Source organism: Musa acuminata, chromosome BXJ3-5 (genome assembly GCF_036884655.1).
Source record: "Musa acuminata AAA Group cultivar baxijiao chromosome BXJ3-5, Cavendish_Baxijiao_AAA, whole genome shotgun sequence".
Lineage (NCBI taxonomy): Eukaryota > Viridiplantae > Streptophyta > Magnoliopsida > Zingiberales > Musaceae > Musa > Musa acuminata.
This window is the reverse complement of record NC_088353.1, coordinates 39,059,236-39,081,014: the sequence shown is the minus strand read 5'-3', so window position 1 is coordinate 39,081,014 and position 21,779 is coordinate 39,059,236. Positions and strand designations below refer to the sequence as shown.

The window sequence follows — 21,779 nt, the reverse complement described above, 5'->3', positions numbered from 1 at the left end:
TAAATTTTATTGTGTAACCTATCAAAATTACTATTTGTCCTTTATTTTCATAACCCACGAATCCTTCTTTAGCTTAACCTCTCTCTCTCTTGCCTCTTCAACTTCTAAAAGTTATAATTATTTTTATGCATGTGTTCATGAGAGAGATCTTAGTCCTCTCTTTTAATCAAGTTTATTTATCTTAACTAGCTCTACCTGGAATTCAGTGTGTAACTAAATGCTTGCAACAAATCTTATGTTGAAATAGCAAAATAGTTAGCAAAACACCATCCTCTATATACAATTGCAAGGAATTACTGATCAAAATAGCATCCTCTATGGTTAACAAATGTCATTGTTTAGATTTAATCTCAGTAGCAAGCCATCACTCATCCAAGAGCCTAGTTGACATGATACATTTCTTTGATATGGCTTGTTCCATCTCTTTGTTGCATTTTTGTAGCTTCCTGGTGTTCAGCATCAAAGACAATGACTAGAAGAATCCTTGATGCTTGAGTCAGAAATTTAAGATCTTTCTGAGTTTCTTAGTGGTGTACCAGCTGGTGATTAATTCTAACTTGATTAATTTTGACACTTCTTTAGACTAAGCACTATTTGGCTATGAATTTACTGAGTTATCATATATGATACACACTCTCTGCAGGCACCACTTACTCAGGGGGCAATTATGAGTTATATTGGTGCCAAGTGTATTGGTTCTGATAGAATGAAGTTGACAAGTATGTTATTTCTAGTCACAATATTAACATCATTATTGCTCCCACCCATCTTTCCAGTACACTGCTGCTAATTTGCAAAAAAGAAATCATACTTGGTCAATCTTGGAAGCCAATCTGAACAACGATAAAGGAAAAGAAATTATCTTATGGTAGGTGATGCTAATTTAAGTTTAAAATCTGAAGAAACGTAGCAAGCAGTGTCAATTATTCTTCTCAATGATTTTGCAAAGATGTTCTGTTCCAGTCCAACTAAGCTTCAATTTGAACAGGGGAATGGAGCAATCTAAGAAAGCTAAAGCTAAATGAAATAAGGTTGCTTGTACATCTAAATGTCAGTCAATCATTTTTAGATTCCACCAACATGAACAATGTTCATCAACAGTAGAGACTGGTTTGAGATACAAATAACAAAAGTAGAAGAGACCTTTAACATAATCTCCATGGCTTCTCACATGGATTTCTTTGACATGCTTCTTGCTCATTAGCTGTTAATCCTGTACAATTACATCAATTAGTAAATGGCGAGAATTAAACTACCAAATCAAGATTATTGAAAGATGCAAATAACAGAATTATGCTATCAAATGGAAGGTTACCTTTTGTACTCCTAACTCGATGTGCATGCAGGCTTTCGAGGTGGAAGTTGATGATGAGGTGTTCGCTGCAGCATAGACCATCAAAGTGAAATTATATGAAGAAAGATAACACTGAGCTGTAAATGGTTTGCCATCACTGGAAGTGGGATTTTGTTGTCTTTTAGTGATTCTTATTGAATGATAAGCAACTCATGAGTCGACCTACCTTTAACTTGGGCTTCAGGGATTCAGTTGCAGTTTTTGTCTTTGAACTTGTTCCTGCCTTTTAAATTGAAAAAAAAAAAAAAAAAAAAAGTGAGCTAAAGTTTGACATTTTATCACAGTACTTTCTTCTACATAATATTAAAAAAAAATGATTCTGATTATCAATGGATTAGCATCCTGTACCAAGATTTGCAATTTCGGTTATTGGACCGTGCCGGTCCATGGCTAAACCATATCGAAATGTACTGCAGTACTATTGATGGAGGGAGAGAAGAGGAAGATGAAGAAAAAAAAAATAAAAAAAGAAGGGGGAAGAGAAAAGGGAAGAGGAGGCAGAGGAGGAGGACAAGAAGGTGCCCCAAGCGGGTGGTGGACATGTTGACAGTGGTCAAACGATACTGAAAGGAAAAGAAGTGAGTCGGACTGGACTCGCAGATATGGTTTGCTCCATGTACCGGTTGGCGGTCAGACCAGTAAAAACCGATGAAACTATACTAACAATCAGTTTTGCGATCCATGTCCAATACATTGTATTTTACCCTTGGTTTCTACGAACAATTCACTGCCTTAGACAGACTTATCCCTATTAATTCTCTAAAAGCTTTTGCTGACATAAGGAACAGAAATGGTAGCTTACAGAGCATATTAACCCAATTTTTTCCTCCTATTATATCAGACTAGAATAAGTTCAAGGCATTTAAGGTAAATTCAAGAGGCTTACCATGCCAAGGACCCAGTCAGCAGAATCAAAGTAGGCTCTTTCATGGTCCTGTAACCAGAAAAAATAGAACAAATGACATGGATCAATTACTTCAACAAGTAGTCTTATCTGTTTTCAGCAAACAACTTCTCTTTTTCAGCAATCTACAAGTGGTTTCTGCAGTAGAAGTGTGATTTGCACCATCTGAATATAATGCTAGAAGACTTTTTTCTTGTCCTCATGATCCAGAATAAATGGCGGTGCTACTAAAACTATTTATGTGATCACAAAGTAAAGATGCTTATCCTTAAGTTTAAGTTTGGATGGAAACTAAATAAGTTCAAAGTATGCTGACCTTTGAAATCAGTTGCTTTTTAGGCACAATGCTTCCATACTTATTTTCCACCTTTACCTGGAATTAAGCAAATATCTGAATTCTTAGGAGCAAGTGATACACAATTGGAAAATGGAAACATATGTATTCTCTAATTAAAATATTTTATAAAAATGCAAATGTCTTTTTTCTCAATTCTCAGAAAAAAAAGATGTTATGTGCATAAGAAACAAGGAGTAGATAATTGTGACAAAAAAATTGATAGCATAACTGAACTGATGTAATGTTTATGGTCTTCATTGACAACTCCATATGATAGAGGTGGAAAATCTTAGTGGTCCATAGGTTCCTTTCACCCCAATAATTTGTCATGATCTGATTAGTATGTCTCACCTACCAAAAGCAAAAGAAAAGCAATAGCAAAAATCAAAACAGTGCCTACAGTGGATGTTTGGGCAGCTGAAGAAACTGCTGAAGTGAGTTCAAGGTCTAAAGGACTAAACTTTAATTCAGGGAAAACAGAAATCATTATACAGGAGTTGATTTCTCACTTTTATTTGATCCAAATAGACTTTTGTTTCAAGATAAACAAACAATTAATCAAAGAAAATTCTGAAATATTTTCCGACAGAGAGTAATTTTGCCTATGCAAGCTTGTGCCAAACCGAAGTTCATCCAAAGTCACCCGAAGAAGTCTTTGTATGTCTTTTAAATGAAAGAACCTGCATAAAAGGGTTAGTTTGTGTCCTTAATGCTGGAAGCGTTCCTCAAGAATCATTTTGAAGGGCAAAGATCAGATACTTAATTGGTTGATATGCATTGAGATAAATAAGACTGCAGTGCTGCTATATCTTTCTTGACGGTAATTCTACTTAAAATGGCCTGTTTAGCCAATGCCTACATTATAAACCATGTTCCATTCCATACACATAAATCTAAAGTATATTTTCCCTCTAAATCACTTGAAAAATTCACAAGAGTGAACCAGAAACCTGAAGATAAGTCAGACAATCCCTCTATCATCAATTGGAATTTAAACTGAACACTAACATCAATCCTTTAATTCTCTATTGCACATCCTCATCAAAGAATATTAACACGAGAGTGTATTGGTTTCCACGAAGCCGAAAGATTTTACCCTCCAAACCGGTGGAGTTCAAGAAAAACTTTCCTTTTTTCTTTGGAGGAACGAGAAAGATTTCTCCTACGTCCCAATCCAATTCACTAGAAACTTTAATCAAGAACAGAAAAGGTTTTAAATACAAAATAAACTTATATTAAGTGCTAGTTGTGTTGAGTGAGACCAACGAGTGTTTACCTCTTCACCTTGGGAGGCAACATTCCCCTCATTACAGCCTGCCATATCCCTTCCTTCTCTCTCTCTCTCTCTCTCTCTCTCTGCATAAAAAGGTTGGGCGATTTAGTGTTGACATCGTGAGACAAACGGAAGTAGAAACATACCCAGCCAGCTAACGACATCGATCTTACTTGGATTGATAGTAGAGCAATGAAATCTTGAAACAAGATGCAAGTGTTGGCCAAATGGGAGGATGAGTCCAACGAGAACACTTTGAGGCTTCAAGAAATAGTTGGAAAGAGATGAAGTGTGAAGACAAATGGACGCATAAGGAACATATTTAAGTTTTGCGGGTAGGAAGATTAAAGGAGAAGTTTGAGTTGGATGTGATAAATGGTGAGGGGAAAAATGACAAAATTGTGGGATCCCGTTGAAGTTTGTGGTTCTATAGTTAGCTCATGTCACTTTTGCTCACATTATCTCACACTCAGCCGACACCCCTTTCCACTCTCCCAACCTTTGGGTTTTATTTTATTGCCTTTGGATTTGCCTACTTTTATCTCACCTTTTTCTCCTCCCACATAGCCTATCTTTTGCATCGTCACTTTTCTTTTCTCTTTTGTCCCCCTTTATCGTTTAGCCTATTGAATATTCCTCTATATCCATTCTTGCGTGGACTAAATTTACTGTGGATAGCATCGAAGATATGGTCGCAAATGCATGAGGGTTATGAACATGACAGAATCTCTTGGATATCCTTTGTGTGCGACCATTTTAAAGCTAGCTAAGTTATTCTTTATGCTAATAAAGAGTTACTAATAATTGTCTTTCTGTCGATAAACTTTGTTTTAAGTGTCATAATTTAGGAAAAATTAACTAATTATATGATAAGGAGTGTCTATAGTGATGACATAAAAGGAGAATTTAAAGAAAACAAAAAAGAACAAGATGGTCATGGCTTATTTTTATTTTAGAGACAGATGATGGCAACTGATAATTGTATCTGACTGTCTTACCAATCAAAAGATGATTTGGCAATGTTGTATTAAGAAAACAAATCCAAAGGAATGAAAATTTTTGGCATATAATGGCAACAAGAAACAACTTGCAGATATTATAATAGAAGTAGCAACTAAAATCAACTCTTCTTTATTTGACATAAATAAAGAATGAAGTAATGCAAGCAGTTCAATCTCCAAAGAATCAGAAGAATTGAATTGATATTTTGCATGTTCTTATCAATTTATCTGGAACCAGTTCATTAAGAATTGAACTGATCTCATCATCACTTTGTTTAAGTTCTCATTAAAATTTATGCACCTGCTAGATTAAAAATAAGTTATTTCTACTTCCCTAGTAATAATTATATTTATCAATATATGTTGCGCCACTCACTTTATGAACACACACTTTCTATCAGGAAGAGAAATTACCAAAATCCATAATTAAACATTTACAGAAATAAAAAACGACCATTTGCAATATGTCTCTAGAAACTATATATTATAAAATAAAATTTTATTTAATAAAATTCATTTTTATGAAAATCCATTCTCCGGCGCAATCATTGTGTAAAAAACTATATATATATATATATATATATATATATATATATATATATATATATATATATATATATACTCGGAAAAAATATCTTTGATTTGATAAATTTCAGGAAAGAGCCTTAGTTTTTCAAAATAACAAAAGTAAACCGCCAACAATATTTCATATAATTGAAATCTTCTCTTTTTACCTTTTTAAAAAGAGAAGATTCAAAAGAATCAAATCAAATCATCTCTTTTTATCTAATCAAATCATATAATTGAATCAGTTCAACTAATTAAAACAAATAATTTTTATTGCTTTTGCCTCAAGATAACTAAAACATTATCCGACCCATGATTTAGAGTTATTTGTCTTAAAATTTAATGCCATTATCTTTACGAGGAGAAATACAAAATATAGATTGATCACACAAGTTTGAAATATTTTTTTGCATAAAAATAGTTGAATATGAGGTAGAGAAGATGAGTAAAATTAGTAAAAGATTATGATTGTATGATCAATTACTATGCTAAGAAAGTAAATATAGTTATCGATGCAATGAGTAGAAAGTCAACAAATTTAACCACTTTATTAACTGTTCAATCACCTCTCTGTACAAATTTGAATGTAAGATAATTCTTAAAAGTTTAATTAGAAGATTGGTAGCACCGTCACTACAACCAACCCTTTTAGGAAAATTAAAGGGTTACAAGTTAATGACCTTTATTTGAATCAATTAGAGTATAAGATTTTTGTACCTAGATCATACTAAAACAACTAAGATGTACAAGGATCTAAAAAATCAAAGAGATGTCATCCAATTTGTTCAAAAATATCTCACATATCAACAAATCATAATACAAGATTAGAAGTTATTATATATTGAAAGTGTAAGGTAGCATCACATATGCAGTGAAATAACAGAAAATAAAATTATAAATTTTCTACAGAAATAATTTAATAAAATTAAAAAAAATACGAATGTTTTGCTATCATCTAAGTGAATAAATTTAATATTTCTCCGACTCGTTAATCTATAAAAAAAATTAGTATCCTTATCTCCATTCACCAGCCAATGATATTTAGTCTTAACCCATCATTTCTAACAGATTTATATATTAAGAGCAATCATCTTGTTATAAAGACATGAGACAGAGCAATAAATAGCTTTGGATACCAAGCCAACAATTCCCAATTAAATCAATAATCTCATGATACCCCAGCCATATAGGTTCAAAATGAAATAACTTGACTTTATGATGATCTCCATTGCAATCTTTCACCTTAATGAGTAAATACTACTGATCATAAGCAATACGAGGTAAAATAAAATACAAAAGTATCCACAAATAAGACATTCTAAGAATCATTAATCAGAATCTATCTAAACGAGCAGCTATTATCTTTATCAAATTTATGATTACACTAAGTGAAACAAGGTCTCAACAAACCAGCATCTAAGAGACTAACATTAGAAATAAAATTTTACACATCACAACGTGCTACGAAGAGTAAGGACATATTATTTATATACTGAGTTGTTACTAATTACTTCATGACATATTATTTATATATTGAGTTAATATATGATCCTTTTGAATCCTCATTAATTTTTTTTAGAAAATTAAATTCTAATTATAAAAAAAAATATTGATAGAAACTTTGAGATCAAATCCTACTTTCACCGTTTACATTTATAAAAATATATTTTTTAAATATTTAAATCCTTCATAAATGTCCTATCACTCGTTTAATAAGATAACATTAATTACTAGTGATCATAGTTATTAATGAATTTAAAAACATTAATATTTAAAATATTTTTATCATTTTCATTGAATATTGGACTCCTTTCCTAAACTTAAATTTGTCTTAATTAGTCAAATGGAAGAATACTAATGTAAAGAGAAATACATAGTAGTCTTGAAAGAAATTAATGTCAAAATATACAGGGGTATCTATATATGTGAAATTATTCTGGAAGGATATATATATATATATACATATACATATACATATATATATACATATATATACATATACATATATACATATATACAATAATTATCTATATATACATGTATATATATATATATACATATAAATAGGTTCAATAATCATGTACTCGTTTTATGTCCCCGAAATTTGATATAGCAAATCCGGTGAACTATCCATCACATAAACCACGTTGGAATACCGAGAACCATGGCTTAGGTCCGACTCAGCACTTGCATGACGTTGCTGGAGTCACGTGGTGCCAGGAAACTGTACCGTGGGAATCTCCGTCGTCAAACGTCCCCGAGTCTCTCTTCCTCTCCTTTCCCAAGAGGGGCTCCTCCCTGGCACCTATTTTTTTTCTGCCTCGTATCGGTTACCAGCGTCGCCTGCCATCGTCTCTCCTCTCTCGCGATCGCGAGGGGTATTGGTGTTCTAATTCTCCGTCTCTCTCGCTTTGGCGCACTCCATGGAGGCTGGCGATTCTGGGTTGCTTGCCGGGGCGGAGATCCACGGCTTTCGTACTGTCGCAGGTTCGTTACCTCTTTTGGTCGAATTCTAGGGTTTGGTGGTCGAATTATTGACTCTTGGGTGTTCCCTCGAGCTTGATTACTCTTTTCTTTTTGCATTTTTTGTTTCACAAATTAGGCTAATCTTAGAAAACTTTCCAGCTACTGATAAAGATTGTGCTCTTTCATGTGGTTGGTGTTTGTGCGCAATGAATTAGTAATATGGAGATCCTGGCTTGAGTGCATTTTCTCTTGTTTGCTTCCGAGCTTTGTAGAATCAGTCTCGAGGAAAACTGTACTCAAAGCCCGGGATGATTGCGGTCTTTAGAATGTCGCTCTCCCTCCTGTCGAGATCAGATCATGGCTTAATTGGCAATGAGGATCTTATCGTTTTGTAGTCAAATTTCCATGTATATAATAACGCCTCCGATACTGCCATTGTTAATCTCTTTGCTCATCATTCTTCTTTTAGTCTTTTACGTTATTCTACAGTTTTTGTTTTATAGCCTTAATTCTTTTGGAAAATTTGTGGTCCAAACTACTATATATACTACATTTGCCAGACTTTGGCATATTCTATATGAATGATACTGCAAAGCATCAGCATCAGCATGAGGGTGATTTGTCATAATTGGACTGGTGCCCATTGACAACTGAACTCCATGAGATGGAAAACCCAGTAAACATAGAGAGAGACATCTTTTTGAAGTCACATTAACTACCTTGTTTATGTCCTAACCAAGATCTTTTCTTAAGCCCTTTTCTCATGAAAATATTCCTTGCTCAATAATTTTTAAGTATGACATGATTTGACATGAAAATATTCCAAGCTCTTCCCCATCTCAACATGGAGCTCGTTGGTGGTGGTTGCCGCCTGCCTTTCTGTTGCTTGCCGAACTCCACTGACCTCATTTCGGGTATTCATTTTCCTCGTGTTCCTCCGGTGCCTCCTTTTGATCCTTCCTCTTTCTCCCCTACCTCTTCATCCTTCTTCATCTTCCTTCACTCTCTCCTCTTCTTCCTTCCCCTTTGTCCTTCATCCTCTTTCTTCACTGCCTTCTCTTCTTTCTTCCTTTCCCTCCTTTCCTCTTCCTCTTCACTTTCTTCTTCCTCTTCGGTACATACAAGGTTCATTCTATGAAAAGTATATTTTATATATACTTTTGAGAAGTAGTAGATAAAATATGAAAGATAATTTACAAAAGCATAAACATGCACATAGAAAGATATTATCAATAAAAACTGCTGCTGTAGTAATTGTTACCATGCCAAATGCTACAAGATGTGATGTTAAATATATACTTATAAATTTAGAAATATACAAGAGGTCTTTCACGAGATTGCATACAAGTGCAAAAGTTTTCGAACAGAAACTCTCTTGAACTTATAGGACTTAACTCTCATTATTCCAAGTATTTTAAGGTTTGTATCTAGGTGGAAGGAAAACTGTAATGCTGAACTTGGGTAGAAACTCCTCTCCGTTCTTTCTTCAGCTTCCTTTTTATAGATAGTGGAGGATATTTTTGGATTTACTTTTTATTCAGTTTGTGAGTTCATCTCCTATTCTTTCGTGATGTCCTTTTGAAGGATTCACCATATTTGTTTTATATGATGAAGGGGATGTGTTGTTTCTTTCATGACTCATTTGAATGCTTAGCTGTTTATCAACTTTTATCAGAGAATAACCTGTCTTATTTGACTTTTATCAAGAATCTATCTTGTTTATATTTTATCAAGCTTATGATAATTTTGATAATAAATTAAGTACTAAAGATAATGAAAAAGATATATATGAAATTGCTAAAGCTAGGGAAAGAAAGTGTAAGGATTTAGGTAATATTAGATGCATTAAAATGAAGATCAAAGAATAATTGTTAATGATAATGAGATTCAAGAAAGATGAAAAAAATTTATTTTTATAAATTACTTAATGAATATTTCACATAGGACTTAGATTTAATAATAAATAATACTGATATATTTAATAATCATAGATTTATTCATTAAATTAGAGCTAATAAAAATAGATTTATTAAATAAGATGAAAATAACTAAGAGTGCAAGGCCTGATGGTATCCCTATTGAGGTCTGAAAAAGTTTATGGGACAAGGGAGCAGCTAGATTAACTAGCTTATCTAACAAAATCATGAGATTTGAAAAGATGCATGATGAATGAAGAAAGAGTTTTTCAATGTCAATTTACAAAAATACGGATAACATACAAAACTATTTAAATTTTAGAGAAATTAAAATGATGAGCCATACTATGAAAGTTTAGGAAAGACTTATCGAAAGTAGGAAAAGACTTAAGACAAATATTTTTGAAAATCAATTTGGTTTTATATCGAGAAGATCCACCATAGAAGCTATTTATTTATTAAAACTATTAATGAAAAAGTATAGGGAGAAAAAGAAAGATTTGCATATGGTTTTACTAACTTAGAGAAACCCTATGATAGAGTTCCTAGAGATTTATTACGATGAGTTTTAGAATAGAAAGACATATCCACTAATTATGTTTATGCTATTAAAGATATGTATGTTGATGTAGTTATTAGTGTTAGAACTATAAGGAGTGTGCTTAGTGAGTTTCCTATTAGCATAGGATTACACCAAGGATCTTCATTTAGTCTCTTCCACTTCACATTGATAATAGATAAACTTATTAGTCACTTATATGATAGATCTCCCTAGTGTATGTTATTTGCTGATGATAATCATGATATTGTCTTTATTGATGATATCTTAAGTGGAATTAATTATAAACTCGAGCTATAAAGCTAAGCCTTAGAAAATAAAGGTTTTAGATTAAGTAGGACTAAAACTGAATATATAAAATGCAATTTTAGTGATTCTAGAAATTGACAAGAGAATATAGTTAAATTGAATGGATAAGAAGTCCCTTTAAGTAAAAGCTTTAGGTATCTTGGATCGATTATTCGACAAGATGGAGAAATCAATGAAGAGATATTTAATAGGGTAAAAACAAGACGGTTAAAATGATGAGGGGCGTTAAGAGTCTTGTTTTTTTATTGGATACCTTTAAGATTAAAAGAAAAAAAATAAAACAATTGTGTGACCAATATTCTTTATGGATTTGAGTGTTGGATGGTTAAGAAAAAACATATTCAAAAAGTTTGTGTTATCGAGATGAGAATGTTGATATAGATGTATGGAATTAATAAGAAAGATAAGAAAAAAAATACTTTTATTCGTGAACAACTAGGTATCACTTCGATAAAGGATACGATGAGAGAAAATCGATTAAGATGGTATGAGCATGTGTTGAGGAGACCTCTGGATGTGGTAGTCATCAAAGGTGTAATAATGAATGTTAGTGGTATGATGAGAGATAAAGGAAGACTTAAAAAGACCCTAATAGAAACTATAAATAAAAATTGAAGTACTCTGAACTTAACAAAGCATATGACTTTTTACAGATCTCAATTGCAGCAAAAGATCTATATAGCCAACTCCAACGGCTTTATTGTTGTTGTTTTTGTCTTATATCCTGAGTAATCATCTTGATAAGAATATTATTTATTATCATCCTCTTTTGATAGTGAAAAATAGTTGTGTCTCCGGTCTTGTTCTAGTCTTGTTGACCCCTTTTCTTGTGAATGACTTATAGAACCTTTTTTCTAGTGTTTGACTAAAGCATGAAGTTCCTTTTTTGATAAAGATGTTGCTAACCATGGAGTCCCTTCCATGATTTTGAACATTGTTTTATAAACCTTTACCTATAAATCTTTTCAGATAAGGTAGGATTTTTGATTCTTATCTCCTCTATAACTTTCTCTTTAAGTTCAAAAATACTTCTGGTAGGTGCTTTGGGTAGCATTTTACTTGTAGAATGAATTTTGGATTAAATTTATCTCATCATTTTATGAATATTTTTCTGGTAAGAAATAAGAAAATACTCTTTGTTGATATTAAATTTCTATTTTACTATCCATGATAGATTTATTTCATAGTAGAATTACATGATCAAATATGGTTGTTTATGCAATTCTTTGTAAACATTTTATGGATTTTCTTTCGAAATTCTTTGTAAATATCAGCCAACATAGATAGTAGAACCATATAGGAGGGTCTTAGTTTTAATTTAAATAAAATAGGAACCAAGGATTTTAATTTCGTATGATCCTGCCCAGTACAGGCAGTACGTACCGGTCCGCCTGCAGACTAGTACACGGACCGCCTGCTACCGGGTGATATTAGCTTGGCTACGGCGAAGGAAGAAGAAGTGTCGAGGGACAACCTGGCTATGGCGAGGGAAGAAGTGTCGAGGGAGAAGAGGGAGAAGGCGCTCGAAGAAGAGGGAGAAGAAGAGGGAGAATTGGGAGAACCTCGATGCTTTCTGATCCGGCGCCACCCTCCCTCGATGATCCCGATCCAGGAGGTAACGGAGAGGCGACGGCTCGACGCCTTCTTCGTCGCGCCCTTCGCCCAAGGCCCAAAAATGCCTGCAGCCTTCGCCACGTTCTTCGCTGAAGGCTGGAGACATCTGTGGCCTTCGACGTCTTTGCCGAACGTCGTAGATGAGGAGAAGATCGCATTCTTCTCCTCGTCGCGTCGCACCGAAGGCTGGAGACGTCTGCGGCCTTCGACGTCTTCGTCGAATGCCACAGATGAGGAGAAGACTGCGTTCTTCTCCTCGTCGCGTCACGTCACGCCGAAGGCCGGAGACGTCTACGACCTTTGACGTCTTGGCCGAACGTCGCAGATGAGGAGAAGACCGTGTTCTTCTGCTCGTTGCGTTGCGCCGAAGGTCAGAGACATCTGTGGCCTTCGACGTCTTCGCCGAATGCCGCAGATGAGGAGAAGAAAAGGAGGAGACGTCACTGAGGCAACGTACGCCTCCTTTTTTTAAAATTTTTAATATTATATATATATATATATATATATATATATATATATATATATATATATATATATATATATATATATATATCGAGTGGTACACCTTGGTGTACTGTTCAAAATACCGGTACTGTATGAAATTAAAAACCTTACCAGTTACATATAAATTGATTATTTTGAATAAGCAAGGTATTAAAACATGCATTTTGATAATCCCAATAGTTGTATTTATGTCTTCATGGGATGTCTCGAGAAAAGGTTTGAATATATTAGGATTCTGAGCTATATTCCAATACTTTAATGTCAGAATTTTCACAGTGCATTTTGGATGAAGATTTGAATTGTTCTGATGGTAAATGTTTCATACTGTCAAACCATTTCCTACAAAAAAGATTCAACAAACTTTTTTTCCACTTCAATGAAGAACCATTTATTTGGACCTTATAAGCTATTTAGAGGACGGGTAGTTAGAAAAAAAATATTCTTCTAGCTAAAAAACCGAAAGATAAAAAACAAATAATAGCTCAAATAAAGATTTTTATTTGATGGAAGAAGTCTATTAAAAGATACAGTAAGGAAAAAAAAAGCAAACAAGTGATTCTTGATGACCTAATCAAAGAACTAAATAGTATTAAAAGGAACTGCAAACCTTAAAATAAAGAAAATAGTTACTTGAACTCAAGGAGGGACCTGAAAGGATTTTTGAACAAGACCTAGATGAAGACATTAATAAGCCCTTAGAAGAAGCCTTTGAGTTTATAAACACTATAGAAAAATATTATAATTAAAAATGACACAACAATGTTCTATATAAGCTAAAAGATGGGTTTCCGTTTAGACATAAAACCCTCAAAGTCTCGAAGCTGATGTAGATTGCATAAGAGGAGGACTCATTCTCTTAAATACCTCGAAAAATCTATCCTCAAGATTCATGCTGCGAATGGTGCTATTCTTAAAGTCAACTATAAACTCCCTAAGGTTCATGTTTGCTTTCAAGGACCTGACTTCTTGCTGACTTGTCTGCATTCTAGAATCACCTTTCTTCTCAACCCTAAGACCCTTTGCTCAGAAGGCATGTTTACCATAATTAATGATAAAGGAGTCATAAGATTTTGTACCAAACCTGTGCATCAGCCAAAGAAGCTATATCATACAAAGAAAACATTTATAAACAATTTAACAGCTAAGATAGGAAATACAAGGATATAAAAGACTCTTGATGATTCTATATTCCAAAATAGGATACAACAACTAAAAGAAAATTTTGAACAAGATATTTGCGGTGACCATCCTTTGGTGTTTCGGCACCGAAAAATGCAAGATGTTTCCTACCATATATATCTAATTTTGAAGAGCACCAGAAACTTAATATTTACTAAGGCCAGACCAGTACAGATGAATAAGTGATAACTAGAAATCTGCAAACATAAACTGTCTAACCTTTTAGACAAAGGACTTATCAGGAAATGTCCTCTCTAGAGTTGTGCTGCATTTTATGTAGAAAACACAGCCGAAAAAGAACTAGGGGTTCCTAGACTAATCATCAACTACAAGCCCTTAAATAAGGTTTTACAATGGATTAGACATCCTATTCCACATAAACAAGACCTTATTAGAAGAATCCAAGGATAATGAGGCCTTTCAGATTAAAAAATGCTCCTTCAGAATTTCAAAAAATCATGAAAGAAATCTTTCTTCCATATACTACCTTAATCATAGTTAATATTGATGATATTTTGATCCTCTCAAAAAATTTTGACCAGCATTGGAAAGTGGAAACTTCTTAATATTTTTTATAAAATCATCACAAAAATGATTTGGTGATATCCTTACAAATAAATATTTAATTTGTACTTTAGTAGGATATAAAATAAAGCTTAATCATAAATTCTGTTAGTAGAGTGATTCATTTCGTTGAAAGATTCACCAATGAGATGAAAGACAAAAGACAACTACATTGATTTCTTAGATGCATGAACTATATTTCTAATTTTTATCAAGATCTTGCTAAAGATAGAAAGATTCTCTCGGGCAGGCTAAAGAAGACTCCACAAGCTTGGAGCAATAGACATACTGAAGCAAAGAATCAAAGTTCAAGGTAAAAAGATTACCTTGCTTGTGAATCATAGACCCAAATGTATCTAAAGTAGTCAAAACAGATGAATCAGAAATAATAATATATAGGGGAATCCTTAAGGAGATCCTGAGCAACAAGTAAAATTTACTTTGGGAACATTATATGAAACACATAAAAGTTATTATACTATTATTCTATTAAAAAAGAGATACTTGTCATTGTCAAAGTGATCAGCAAATTTTAAGATAAATTTTTAAATGAATAGTTTCTTTTAAGAATATATTGCAAGGCCTCTAAAGATGTTTTACAAAACAATGTTGAAATCTTAGTATCTAATTCCCACTTCTCAACTCTTTTTCTTTTTGTTCTTTATTATTAATATTGGATAACTCTAATTGAATGATATCAGATCTGTCCCCTTAGATTTCATTTCGTTCATTTTGAAAAAATTATTTGGACACAAAACTTGCTTATGTTATTAATTTAACTTTTTTTTTATAATTGTTTTAATGCTTCATTTATACCCAAGTTCCCATTTTCTTCCCTCGATGATGGCTCAAATGACAGCATGACTGCCTTTCAACCAAAAATCTCAATGACTTGAAGGCAAGGAATTACATGTATGACCACCACTAATCTACCAAATATCATTACGGTTCTAGAGAATCTTATTTCCATATTTTAATGTCTTGCAAGAAGCTATCAAACTTGGAATGTGTGCAGAACTATGGACTTTCAAGTGGCAAACCATATTTAGAAAAATTCTATATGGTGTTCATTGCTAAAGCTTTTGACTGACCTGGTACCTAATGATCTTACATTTGTGAAGTTGTTTTGGACCTAAGGAATAAAATTTTTGTAGAATGATATTTTAGTTTGTTTGTAATGAAACCTCTTATGAATAATTGGTTTTTGCTTTTGTTTTTTGTATATATTATCAAACCAATATGTGTTCTCGACATCAACTTCTGTTACTAGAAATATTTGATTGTCCTATGCACTAACCACTGTTTTCAAAATTTTTCTTGTAGTTCTAGTGTTGTGCTTTTCCTGACTATGCTGCTTAAAATATTTTTATCTTTTTGGCTCTTTTGACAGATTTGGATATAGAGAAATTATTTGAAGATGCCTCAACAAGATGGTTTCGCCCCAATGAAGTCCATGCAATATTGTCGAACTACACTCTTTTTAAAATACAACCCCAACCTATTGATAATCCAACAAGTATACCAATGACTCTTAACCTTGTATCAAAAATTCCTTTATACATTTTGAAATGTGTTTTTCCTACTTGTTCTAACTTCTTTGAAGAATATTTGACTAATAAATTACAGGCATACCAATACTGTAACAACATTTTGACTGTTCTGTCATCTTCGTATATGTATATAGTTGTATAGTTTTCTGTTGAAATGTTCTCTATTTCCTAAATTGGAGTCAACTTAAGTATTTGTAGGGTCAGCAACTATGGAGTAATCACGTCTGAAAATTTTGGAGGGTAAAGATTTTAAGGAGACAATGTTCATTTTGGTCCTCTATTATCTGTCAACAGTTGCATTCATCCGCTTCTCATCATTGCAACATTTGTTGTTCAACACTATGCAACACAAAGAGTAAAGGGTTTAGGGAGAGGCAAGGATGTAAAGTAGCCTTTAGCCTTGCAACAGAATAACGATACGATGACAGAGAAGAGATGCTATGATAGTTGAGATTAACTTAAATCTATGATTATTTCATTTGCGTGGTTGCAAATTTCCAAAAAGAAAAATGAAAGAAATTTCTTGACCAGTTTCTGTAGGATCCAGTACTTTCACCTATGTGGTGAGTAGAGAAGCATTTGGAGGCCAAAAGTGCCATCACTATTTTTAAAGCTCTGAGCAAATATGTTTGGGTCTTTTTGCATTACACATATTTGATAGTTATTCATTACAATAATATTTTTATTATATAATTCATATATTTATCATATCATTAGAAATATCATAATTATTTTTCCAATGAACTATCTTTCAATGTTCGTAGTTATTATCTTTTATGCAATTTTTATTTTAGCATTTATATTTGGAATATTAGATATCTAATGGAATAGAGAAGTAAAAAAAATCTTTTGGCATTACTTTTTCTCTTTTCAAGTTTTTGTTTTTATAATTTCTGTGTTTCTTATAATTCTTATTGTCAAGTCAGTTTCTCGGTGGATCCAATATCATGAATCCAATCTAACTCAATCATATTTCCCGTGTGATGTCAGTCCCAGTTTTACAAATCTTTGTTTACTCGATGAAAGAGTGTAAACCATAAGGGCATGTGTGTATGTGAACTAGTGACATGAGAAATAAGGGTTGTGTGTACTGTAGGTAGTAGTGTTCAAAACTTAAAAACCATGTACTGTAGGTAGAAATTTCAGGGGCAAGAAGTTACTCAAAAGTTTGTAGGGTTCAAAACTTAAAAATATAGCCCATTACCCTTTCTTAGAAAAGCTACCACTAGTAGTCTATAGACCAGAGGCTACCATCATTCTAGCAAGCCTGAGTGTAAGGGTTCGATTGGCATGGTACAAGTAGTGGAATCTGAACCAATGCCAAAAGTGTCTGCATCACGGATATGGGGCCTTTCAAATGGCCCCAAATAAGTAAAATATCTGGTGATTTCTTGATAGTTAACATCTTAATATTTCTAATATCCTTACTAGGAAATTTTGGGTTTTCTCTCTTATGAGTTATATTCAATTTTCATAGCTGACATCATTTGCTGAATAAAATAGTTACATTTAGGTCTCTTAACTTCTTGATTGTCTTGAAATGTTATTTTTGTTTATCATGCAATTTTTTTTGGCTTGGGCTCAGCTATGATATTGACATCATTACTGCAGTGTCTTTCTATGATCTTTAAGGAAGTAAGCTTATGAAATCTATTACTTGTTAGCCACTATCAACTTTAGATGCTGATATCAGTACCTTTTATTTTCATCTATCTTAGGTGGCAGGGTATTGTTATTTGACCGTAAAATGCTGAGAAACTTCCGTAAAGATGGCCACAATTGGAAGAAGAAAAAGGATGGAAAGACAGTTCAAGAAGCTCATGAAAAACTGAAAGTTAGACTACATTTGATGCAAGGCTTTGATAATATTGTTTTCATGTACTTTGCTTGTGTTTGAGCATCCAACCTTTCCATTGATTTTTGATTTGTGATTGATTTCAAGATGTCTCGTAATTTGATTTTGATGATGCCATTTTTAAATAATAATGAAATTTCAAGTAGTCAATTAAACTATAGGACAGCATGGTTCTAAAATCTTGGAAAAGTACATGTATCATCTATTCTACATGTAAATTAAAGTTTCTAATATATGCTAAATACTCTTCAGTTTCCAAAATTTATAGCACTGTTTTATTACAAGCCTAATATAAATAGAAAAAGAAAGTTATAATTGTCGAAAGAGATGTAAACATGCAATAGTATTTATATTTAGTGCAGTCTTTCATTTTATTGCTAGATATTTGTGATGATTTATGGGCCTTCCAATTATCGGTCATTGGTCGAACCGGTAAATGCCGATCAATACATAACTATTTGATTGGTACCTAAATCCTTGAATAGCATAAAAGAACGTATCTAGTGCTCGAGGCTCCCACCAATGCAAGGTCTGGAGATGGTTAATGTACGCAGCTTTACCTTTAAATATTTAAAGAACTTGTTTCCGTGACTCGAACCCTAGTCTCCTAAGTCACTAAGGAGCAATCTTACTATTGTACTAAGACCCACCCTTACCTAAGTCCTTGAATGTACTTGCTAATTAATAACTGACCTTTTTCTTTAAAGAAAAACCTATTTGTGGATTGTCACAGTGTTGTTCCATATTGCTGCCTGTTATGTTCATTGGTAATGTTGTTTTGGCCTTCCTCATAATTTTTCATGATTATGTGGTGCCTTGTTCCCTTGAGAATCTCACTTTAAGATACTCTGGTGGTTCCATTTCTTTACCCTGCTGTTTCTATGTGACTAACTGTAGATTATGTAGCTTCTTTATTTTGTTTTATTCTCTTACATTTTCATCTTCATCTGTATAACTTGCTTTTATCATCATTCTTATGCACAATCTGAATATCAATACCTGACCCATGCAAAATCTCCACTCACTTGTGTATTGATCTATGTTACAGATCGGTAATGAAGATAGAATCCATGTTTATTATGCACGCAGCGAATATGATCCTAACTTCTACCGTAGGTGCTACTGGCTACTAGATAAGTATGTTCTGTTTATGTCCATCTTTCTAAATTTTGCTTTTGGTCAATAGCTATACCTTTCTCTGCAGCATGTTTTTCTTCTAGCCATTTTGGTGCTTGAATCTACTAGGACAAGGTGAACATATGTCCGCTGTCTGCACAAAGAGTCTTTTATTTGCTATAGGTGTTGCATGAGTATTTTCGTTCAAGTTCTTTTTGTCATTCATAATATTTTTTCTTTTTGTCATTCATAATATTTTCTCAAGTTTAAAACAGGTTTAGAAGGAATTTCTGAGTTCATGAGATGAGGCCAAGGCCGATTCTTATGTCCCACAAATCTAGATATTCTGAATTGCTACCAGACCCCTGAAGCATGAAAATTATGGCCTTTGTTATTGCTCTTATAGTTCTTATCCTGTAAAACCTGTATGAGGTTCCATTTCATGTTCGTTGTGTTAAAATTTGTGGTTCTGTTTCATGTACATGCATGGTGACTGGAAAAGTTTTGATTTAGAATCCAAGATTGTAATATGTAAGGTGTCGTTAATATGGAATCTTTCGATTAAATGATTTATTAAGTAGTTTGGGCAGGTCATTCCAGTTCTGCAGTTGTTTTAGACAGTGTGAGTGCATGACATGGGAAACCTGAAAAATACAATATGACCAGCATAACAGCATATTGCGATAGTGAGCAGCATAACAGCATATCAAGTTGATCTTTTGTTGATCTAAGGCTTCTTATGAACTCAAATTCCAATTTCATAATTTTTATAACTTCATTACATAAAATATATTTTTAAATTTTAATTGCTATTTTTGTACTTGTGCCTGGATATCCATTTTGTCTTCTTGTTGATATAAATTAGAGAGGAGAGTAAGAGACTAGTAGAGTAGTGAAGATGCATGTTTTTCATTCAAATCTAAAGTGTTTGATCCATTGACAAGCTCTACTATTTATAGGTGCTAGTCATAGGTGGCCAGCAAGCCAATTACGTGAGTGATGACACATGTGATTTGACACATAATCTTTTTGTTTATTATATTTTGGCATTTATTACTTTATATTGACTATTGCATATATACATGTATATATTGTGATGTCCTTGGATCTGTGCAATGAGAATCGGATCGTGATGAGATCACGATAATGAGATCGATTCGCCTTTAAACACATATCCTAAATAATCCCGGTCATAGGTTACTCGAGAGTGACATCGAGATAATTGGACAGATGGTGTGCTGTATACCCGTCCATATGATCGATGCAGCTGGTCTCATAGTTGCTCGTGTGGGGACACTAGGGATACAGTATATGTGCTTATTGGAAAATGAGTTTACTGATTGATCCGCTTACGGAATGCTGGATGGTTGATGATACCTTATTGTCAGACAGCGATTTCGTAGTCCTAGTGGTGTATCTAGTCCTTAGACTTGAGACATCAAGGGTGTCCTGTATGAGTGCTCCATTCTTTGATACTGGACTTATAGGTTTGGATGTCTCAAATCTTGTACAACCGATCATTTGGAGTGGTAGTCAACCTTACGAGGGCTATTGAGTATCGATAGAGAGGATCATCCACTCTCGGTGTCATGATAGGAATATCCCATGTGTTCTTGCTCAGACAAATCCCTTGTCAGGGTCATTCAGATTGAGAGAGAAAGAGTTCTCCGGGAGAATCCGATTAGAGTGAGATTCGAGTAGAAACCGTATGGGTCTGACAGCACCATGTCCGGTATACTATCTCTAAGATATTAGATGGATGAGGGACTATAGGTACATGGTAACTGAGGACAGATAGGTCTAATGGATTGGATTCCCCTATATCGTGTGGGGACTACGGTGTTGTGGCCTAGTACATCCGCAGTCGATGAGTCGAGTGAATTATTATGAAGATAATAATTCATTAAGCCAGAAGGAGTTCTGACAGGTATGACTCACGGCCAGCTCAATATTGGACCTAGAGGGTCACACACATATGGTAGGCACTGTGATGAGTAGAGGTACGTATATGAGATATCCACCGGAGCCCCTATCTTATTGAATATCCAATAAGCCCCTGAATTATTGGATCCTATGGATGAGATCCAATAAGAGCATATGAGAGATTATTGGATAGAGATCCACTAATCTAAGATGCTTGGGTAGTTGGATGCAGATCCAATACCCAATAGGGGAGGATCCATTAGGGTTTGACAGGGGACCTCTATAAATAGGAGGGATTTAGTGGTTCCAGAGGCTAGAGCCTTTGCTTGCCTCTCCTATTCTCCTCCCCCTCTCCACCTCAGAGCAGGCCTGGAGTTTTGAGAAGCGTCGTCGCAGCCCTGCTGTGTGAATCACCGCTAGAGAGGAGGGCACTTGACCTCCTTCACCCTCTCCTAGTGATTTGCGGGGATTCAGAGATATACAATCTCCCTAGGTAACACAATCTATTCTATACGCAGTTTTAAATTTTGTAAATTTTTGCGCATCAATCTTCGCACGACGACGAACATCTCTTTGGGAATAGGGGATTTTGTTTTCTGTTCTTCCGCTCCGCATGTGATGTCGCCCCCAAAAATTTCTCAACAATAGGGGTTTAGGAGCTTTAATACAGTTTCTAAGGTACCGAAACAATAAAGAGTGCATTTAATACAAAAGTGGAGTCTAAGGTTAGCACCTAAAAAGACTTTAATTTTTCATACAACTCTTAGAGTTTCTAGGCCAATTAATTG

At 33.9% G+C, this 21,779-nt stretch overlaps 2 protein-coding genes across 6 annotated transcripts in view; one reads left to right on the top strand and one right to left on the bottom strand.

Annotated features, from left to right (window-relative positions):
• Window positions 1–993: 993 nt before the first annotated feature.
• Window positions 994–4,344, bottom strand: LOC135638334 (uncharacterized). Of its 4 annotated transcripts, none has more exons than XM_065151430.1 (8): window positions 4,042–4,344; window positions 3,872–3,949; window positions 2,830–2,946; window positions 2,575–2,631; window positions 2,241–2,288; window positions 1,521–1,577; window positions 1,316–1,380; window positions 994–1,213 (listed from the first exon to the last, which is right to left on the bottom strand). In XM_065151430.1, exons 2-7 carry the CDS (start codon window positions 3,914–3,916, stop codon window positions 1,327–1,329), a joined length of 378 nt encoding a protein of 125 aa, XP_065007502.1. In that variant the 5' UTR covers window positions 3,917–3,949; window positions 4,042–4,344; the 3' UTR covers window positions 994–1,213; window positions 1,316–1,326. The 4 variants fall into 4 exon arrangements, with proteins under 4 accessions (XP_065007502.1, XP_065007503.1, XP_065007505.1 ...); XM_065151431.1 differs by having other exon boundaries at window positions 3,872–3,941; XM_065151433.1 differs by lacking the exon at window positions 2,830–2,946 and having other exon boundaries at window positions 3,872–3,941; window positions 4,042–4,324.
• Window positions 4,345–7,711: 3,367 nt separating this feature from the next.
• The window catches only part of LOC135586730 (calmodulin-binding transcription activator CBT-like), a 52,454-nt gene continuing 38,386 nt past the window's right edge, over window positions 7,712–21,779 (top strand). Inside the window, exons 1-4 of one of the 2 annotated variants that reach the window (XM_065152639.1) lie at window positions 7,712–7,923; window positions 15,938–16,063; window positions 17,816–17,931; window positions 19,001–19,089. In XM_065152639.1, coding sequence (XP_065008711.1) covers window positions 7,860–7,923; window positions 15,938–16,063; window positions 17,816–17,931; window positions 19,001–19,089 — 395 coding nt within the window. In that variant the 5' untranslated portion in view covers window positions 7,712–7,859. The remainder of the gene's footprint in view (window positions 7,924–15,937; window positions 16,064–17,815; window positions 17,932–19,000; window positions 19,090–21,779) is intronic. The other variant, XM_065152640.1, reaches the window with a different exon arrangement.